Source organism: Protobothrops mucrosquamatus, unplaced genomic scaffold (assembly GCF_001527695.2).
Source record: "Protobothrops mucrosquamatus isolate PMUCROS unplaced genomic scaffold, P.Mucros_1.0 scaffold1519, whole genome shotgun sequence".
Classification (NCBI taxonomy): domain Eukaryota; kingdom Metazoa; phylum Chordata; class Lepidosauria; order Squamata; family Viperidae; genus Protobothrops; species Protobothrops mucrosquamatus.
The window spans coordinates 517,616-525,227 of NW_015387691.1; the positions used below are offsets into that span (position 1 = coordinate 517,616).

Here is a 7,612-nt window from a genome sequence, read left to right on the forward strand (position 1 = left end):
GTATACAAATTACTAAATAGTCTTGCTTCTCATAACCTATACCCTTGAATTATCCTAGAATGCAGCAATTCTTCAGCAGAAAACAGTCCAATAAATCTGGAGGATGCTAGGCCGGGCAAGACTGAGCTGAACAAACAAGTCAGAAGCTGATAACAGCTGGCAGTGACTTTTTTATGTGCCATATCAACTATGTTATCAAGTTTACATTAAGTTCTTGAAGCAGAAAGAACTAGTGAGCTAGATAAATTATTGCTGCCTAATCTTTTATACAGATGGCAATTGAGCTACAAGAAATAGCAAAAAATGCAGATAAGGCTTAAAGGATATTCATTGGACTTAACAGAGTAACCACAGAACATAGTCATACCACGTTTAAAGAAAAGGTCATATAATTGCTATTTTATGTATTGTACCAAAGTATGTGCAAGCCCTAATAACAGTTTGTTAAACATATTATAATTGGCTTGATAAAAATATTATACTGAGCCATACATCATGGTTTATAATACCTGGATTAATATAGTATCTTACACAAAAGCTAAATAAACCACATTATGGCTGATCACAATCTGTGAACCTATCTTTTGTGATTTAGTGACTTTCAGGGTAGGTCAAATGGCTAGGCTCAAAAACAGTAGCTGTCATTTCTATAAGAAGGCTGGACATGTCAGTTGACAAATTACAATAAACAGAGAAACATAATTTATCAATATATTATATGTAGATAAAATGCAATTTTATCTAAATCCTTTGCTTAGCTAGGGTACACAAGGTATCCTGTACTTTACATATTTACCTCCCTCAGGACAGACATACATCACATATCTGCATAATTTAAAAATGAAATATAATAGGTAACTTTACTAATAAATATTTTCATACCAAAAACATATGGAACAATATACTGTAATACATGCTATAGTCTTGCCCATTTATCGCCATACTCTAATACCTATTAGACAGTTAAAAGAAACTTTAGCAAAATTAGAGGACAGGGATATTACAGATATAATCTTAAATCCCAGGAATAGTTTATAGAAATAAACTAGAAAGTCAAACCTTTTTTTTCAAGGAAAACAGTGACGCCTGAAAGAACAAATGATATTGGATATCTAACAGACGTCATTCATTGACTTTTTTTTATTTGTCTTTCCTAGTTGGAAAAGCAGCTTTTAATTACCCTAGCAACCAATCTATATATCTCATGGCTCTCAATGTTTATTGGGTTTAGAACATTTGTACAGGTAGCCCTCGACTAACAATCACTATTGAGCCCAAATATCTGTTGCTAAGTGAAACATTTGTTAAGTGAATTTTGCTCCATTTTATGACCTTTCTTGCCACAGTTGTTGAGTGAATCACTGCAATTGTTAAGTTACTAACATGGTTGCTTGTCAGAAGTTTACAAAGGATGATCACATGACTCGAGGACACTGAATTGTCAGAAATATGAGTCAGTTGCCAAGCATCTGAATTTTGATCACATGACCATGGGGATGCTGCAATGGTTGTAAATGTGAAAAATGGCCAGAAGTCACTTTTTTCAATGATGTTGTAACTTCAAACAGTCACTACATGAACTGTTATAAGTCAAGGACTACCTCTACATCCATTTTCAACCAGCCACTTTGGATCCAGCACAGGATCATCTGGCAGCCAGAAGCAAAGAAGGCATTTCCCAGATCAACCAAAAGCAATCATCCCAAATATCAATGTAATGGCAAGATCTCGGAAACCCGGCTTCCTGTCACAATTTAGGATAGGCAATCCTCAACTTACAACCACAATTGAGGCCAAAATTTCTGTTGCTAAGTGAGACATTTGCTAAGTGAGTTTTGCCCCATTTTATGACCTTTCTCGCCACAGTTAAGTGAATCTGGTTTCCGTATTGACTTTGCTTGTGAGAAAGTGGCAAAAGGTGATCGCATGACCGTGGGACACTGCAACCGTCATAAATATGAATCAGTTGCCAAGCGTCTGAATTTTGATCACGTGACCACGAGGATGCTGCAAGAGTTGTAATGGGGAAAAACGGTCCTAAGTCGCTTTTTTCAGGGCCGTTGTAACTTTGAACGGTCACTAAACGAACTGTCGCAAGTCGAGGACGACCTGCAATCCTTTCTACATAGCCTCCGATGCTACCCATAAAACAGGGCATCACCTTTCAAGGCTTTCAAGGTATTGGGGAGAATGCAGGGAAGTTTCTGGCCCAACCCTTGCGCGACTTCCTTCTTGCTCCCTCGGAGTGAGGGGGGGGGACGGAGGGGGGCCATCGAATATGAGACACTCGAACCCCAACGTTCCAGCCATGGAACCTTCAGCCCCGAAGGTTCTAAACCGGTGTTTCTCAACCTTGACCATTTTAAGGCATGTGGACTTCAACTCCCAGAATTCCACAGCCAGCAATGCTGGCTGGGGAATTCTGGGAGTTGAAGTCCACATGCCTTAAAACGGTCAAGGTTGAGAAACACTGTTAAATCTAAACACTCACCAGCTTGGGAATTGGCAGCTCCCGAACTGCCTGGCGCAGGGCGACTGCAGCGCGGAACTCCGGCGGTAGCCGCGGAAGAGGCGAGGAGGGCAGACGGGGAGAGGGCTCTCTTCACTGGAGCCGGCGAACGGAGCAGCATGGTCGAGGAAGAGGCAGAAGAAGGAGTGCAGCAGAGGTTAGACAGGGCTGAGCACAGGGACCTCAGAGAGCTCTGATACATAATAACGCTACGTACGGCACACGAGAACAGACGGAGAAATTAAAATTAAACAGCTCCGCAACGGGAGCGGGCTAAAGCTAACCTGCTCTGTGCCAGTACCGACTTCTTCCTGCCTTTCAGAGCCCGCAGAAGGGGCACGAATCGGGAAAGAGGCTCGGCTGCCCGCTGCAGTGGCAGAAAGATGCCAGCCCAGGAGAAGCCCACGGAAAGTGCCGCTAATAGCGGATACCGGGAACACGAGTACCAGAAGTACAGTCGCCCCCCCCTCCCGCCCTCCTGCCGGCATTGACGCAAGCGCCACTTCCAAGAGTAAGATGAGGGCGGGGGAAGAAGGAACTGAAACATTTCTCCTTCGGCTTCCTCATCTCGACGAATGGCACCCCTGTGAACGGAAGCTGCAGCGCGAGGCTAAAAAGGCAACTTCCACGCGAGGGAACCAAATAGAGAGAGAAACCTTGGGCTAGATACCTCAGCGTGCGTGTTTCTTCCTCCCCTCTAGGGAAAATGGTACGTTCTAATCTTGGCCCCGAAGTTCCCCCGAAAGGTCTGTTGGTGACGTCACATGGAACGTTGACTCGTTGGGTGGGGCGGGTGCGGGGGTGTTGGCCGGAACCTCCCCCTATTTTGGCGCTCGTGGGAAGGGAAGGGGGCGTTGTCTCCCGGGTGATCGAGGTCACGCGACGTTTGGGTTTGCCCTTTCATCTCATTCATTTTTCTACTCTCATTTTGTGGAGGAAGCAGGTCTTGGTGGAACAAGCTGATAAAACAGTGTTTCTCAACCTTGACAATTTTAAGGCATGTGGACTTCAACTCCCAGAATTCCACAGCCAGCAATGCTGGCTGTGGAATTCTGGGAGTTGAAGTCCACATGCCTTAAAATTGTCAAGGTTGAGGAACACTGTGATAAAAGCTTTCGATTTCCTATTCGCAATGTTGAGAATAGGGCTTGGAATGAGAGCTGAAGTCCTGCACATCTTACTAAATATGTCCAACTTTGTGTGTGTTTTTAAAACAATAATCGTGCCACTACTTTAGAAAGAAACAATAGATTTCTTTGGACCTTTTTCTAAAATCTGGGGGTCTCGAGATAAATTGGAACTACAAATCCCAGAATATCCAATCCCTTGACATTTAAGAATGCAGTCCCAACACATTTCGAGGCCAGCAATTGGGGACGACTATTTTATAAAAAAATACTCAACTATAAAAACATGCCTCATACAACAAAACAAACGTCATGCCTGAAATCTCAGGTACAGAAGCAACTTCATGCATACATAAACAAATATATTGGGAGGGACAGATTGAGTAAGGTTGGATTACGGTCTCTTTCCTCCTTACTAATCAGGAAACACACACCTAAAACTGATTGTGATGTTTTGGAAGAACATTGTTTTCTTTGTTACTAATGTTATAAATGTTACTGATGAATTACTTTTTGAATAGAATGAAACGGGTAACTCTGATTTTTAAACCACAATTCATTTCATTCTAAAATACAGTTTGATTAATCTAGTGATTGCGGGTTTGTACCATAGTTTAGGCAGTGTTTCTCAACCTTGACCATTTTAAGGCATGTGGACTTCAACTCCCAGAATTCCACAGCCAGCATTGCTGGCTGTGGAATTCTGGGAGTTGAAGTCCACATGCCTTAAAATGGTCAAGGTTGAGAAACACTGGTTTAGAGTTTAATGTGTAAACGCAGTCCCCTTCCTGAACTTCTTGAGGATCTGCTCCAGGGGAAAGGGGAAACTGGTTGAAGGAGGAAGAGACTGAGTTGCCGCCAAGTGGAGAGCTATGGAAAATCTCCGCCTCCCTGGAATGAGAGTTCAAAGAGCTGGATGTTGCTAACACTAGGTGAAAAACCAATGTTTGCTTCATTTGGTTGGATTGTTTAAAATGAATAAGATGGATGGGAGTGGCCGTATTACACTTGCCCTGTCATTGTATATTTTGTATTTGGGATTGGGAAAATATTTATTAAGCCAATTAATTATTGGGTTGACTTTGTAAACATTACTTTCCTGAGAGAGTAAGGACATTTGATTGCAGAGGGGGTAAAAAGGGAGAGGAGAATATTGTCAGGGGAAAATAAAGCGGGAGCTGGAGGATAAACCATTCCAGGGAGAGGTTAGAAGTGTTATGATTGATTTCTGGTGGACTTTTCCATCAGACCGTTTTCATGTAGATGAAAATGACAAGGGGATTAAATGGAGTTACTAATTTCTGTGGGGTAGAGGGGACCATTTTGACTTGCATTGTCTAAAATCAATCTGGATTAGAGTGATGAATAAATCTCATAAAAAACTAAACGGGCTTTAGAATTAGAGCATTCTAATGACCCTGATTGGTGAAAAGTCCCTGGTAATAAGGTGACCAACTTTTTTACAATGAAAAGGAGGACACAAATAAATTGAAGAAAAAAATATCGTAAATAAAAGAAACATTTTATTCATTGCAACAATAATACAGAATACATTATAATATGATAAATGCATAATAAAAACATTTGTAACAATAACATTTTATATTGTAATTATGCTTACATGCCGTGCCCCCGCCCGCAGCCACCCCACCAGCACTGCTGCCCTGCCGTGTAGAGCGGGCCCCGTGGCTCCCAAAGCACCAGCTGTGCCAGCTCCGGCCCCATGGGGCAGCCCGCCGTCAACACACCCTGCCTGCAGCCGCCCCGCCAGCACCACCGCCCATCCTGCGCAGCCCTGTGTATAGCAAGCCCCGTGGCTCCCACAGTATGGGGGGCAGCCGGCCACCGCCGCCCCACCGCCCCTGCCTCTTGCGCCCAGAGTCATTATTGCCCTAGCAGGGCCGAAGATGAAGAGAAACTTACCGTGCCATTGCCGCTCCACTCTCCTCCAGGTATCTTTGGGACTAACTAGGAGATGGTGTAGTTGGGTAGCAGGGAGGGATGCAAAGTTCCTGCCAATTCGCCTTCGCTGCAGACAACTTGCATGTGCAAAGTTTGTGGGCCGGGTGTTTTGGCGCGCTCAGCAGCAATTCCTATTGGCTTTCGAAAGCCAATAGGGGAAGTAGCACAGCTCATGCAAAAATTGAAAAAAACCATTAAAAAAAAGGTGCCGGAATGCCGTTCTGAGCATTCTATGAGAAAAAAAAGCCCTGCAGATTAGTCTTCAAATATCGAAAAGGAGGACATGTAGGAGGACACTTTTTGAGGGAGGACAGAGCTTACAAAAGGAGGACTGTCCTCCTTAAAGGAGGACGGTTGGTCACTTTACTGGTAAAGTGCTTCTTCACATGCTACTTGATCAATATAGTGCTATATACAGAATCTGCTGATACAAAAATGGCAATACCATTTTTAATGTCTTTAACAATAGCTATTTGTACTTAAGTCACAATGCTGGACTAAAAGGGTCTGTTGCATTTGGGATCTTCTAGAATCTAGATTGAACTCTTAAATAGAGTTAAAACTAACTTAATACTGGTCTCAACTCTAATAGTGCACAATCCCAGATAATTGTTAAATGCAGTGCGATGCAGATAGATTTAGTATATTGAAAGGTGAATCCTTAGCGTAAGACATGAAGACAAGCTATAATATTTTGGATTTAAATTGTAGCTCACTCTAATATGAACACTGGTTGCTTGAATTGCTCAAATTAATCTGCTTTTACTTTTTATTTTTTGAATGCTACTCTATGAGATCAGAATTATTATTTGGTTAATCTTCTCCTAACCTAAATGTAAACTAGAGAGTGCTCTGGATGTATCACAAGAAGATATTAACTAACCCTGTGTATTGTATACACAGATACCATCCAGATGAACTATCTGAATGATAGGTTACCTCTGTTAAAAAGGGTTGTCAATGTCTCACATGGCGACTAAAAGGTATATTGGGATCACAGCTGAAAAATTGGGGTGGGCCCATGGCCAAAAAAACCTAAATTCAATTTAGATAAGATATAGTAGAATAATACCACATTATAATAATCTCAGTGTAATAATCCTCTATTTTGATTATATTTAAAAATTATTAACTCTGAAGGGGCTTCTGAGGCATGCCCAAGATTTTCAGCTACTGAACCATTGATTTAAGCAACTTCTGATTTTCTTGAATTATATTTTAATTTGTAGTGTAGCCCAAGGAACACAAGGACTTCTTAGGTCAGAAATCCCACAGAGAAGCCTCATTGTAGAATTGAGCTGCATTATTAAACAGTTATTGTTAGAGACTTCTTTGTCTCCAGATGATTCATTTCTTGAGCAATAGTTCAATTCCAGGAAAGGAAAAATGCAGACATGCCCTTCTCCAAGCCTTGCCATTCAGGATGTGTGTAACTCCGAGCTGAAAAAATGAATCACACACAGAAACCAGAACTGAGAGGACGAGATCACATGAGGGAGTGAGGGTGGATGCAGGGGGGAGGGGACCGCTGATCATTTCTGAAAATTTATTAAGTAGGTTTTCTTTTTTGTTCTTTAATGAAATGCACCATATTTGTATTATTTGTTTATGTTTATTTGAAAAATTAATAAAATTTGTAAAACGAGAGGATGAGATCACAATTCTTATTTTTAGTGATTTCAGAAATTTACTGTGTAATTTTAATTATATCATGGTATATTCTCAGTAAATATTTTCAATTGTTAGGAACATTATGCTAGTCAGAGAGAGTCTCTCTATATATTAACAGTAGATTCCTCCCTCAGAAGGTTGTATTGGGAAAAAATGATCTTTTTCATGGATTCCTTTGTGTTATGAAGTTAAATGACTCATTATAGAGGTTAAATGACTCATTTTTCACTTTTATTTGTCAGATTAAATTGGCTTGATTAAACCTATGTTTCTAATGCTGTCCCTGTTCTTGCTGCGTTGGTTGATTTGGTTTCAATTTTAATTTATGACTTTTTAATACTGT

At 41.3% G+C, this 7,612-nt stretch overlaps 1 protein-coding gene across 2 annotated transcripts in view; it reads right to left on the reverse strand.

Annotated features, from left to right (window-relative positions):
* The window catches only part of NOCT (nocturnin), a 13,345-nt gene extending 10,541 nt beyond the window's left edge, over window positions 1–2,804 (reverse strand). The window contains exons 1-2 of one of the 2 annotated variants that reach the window (XM_015822299.1): window positions 2,794–2,804; window positions 2,492–2,605 (exon numbers count right to left, since the gene is read on the reverse strand). Coding sequence is in view for 1 of the 2 variants with exons in the window: in XM_015822297.1 (XP_015677783.1) it covers window positions 2,492–2,711 (220 nt within the window). In the remaining variant the exon portion in view is untranslated. Of the gene's footprint in view, window positions 1–2,491; window positions 2,757–2,793 lie in introns of those variants that run through there. The other variant, XM_015822297.1, reaches the window with a different exon arrangement.
* Between the last annotated feature and the right edge of the window lie 4,808 nt (window positions 2,805–7,612).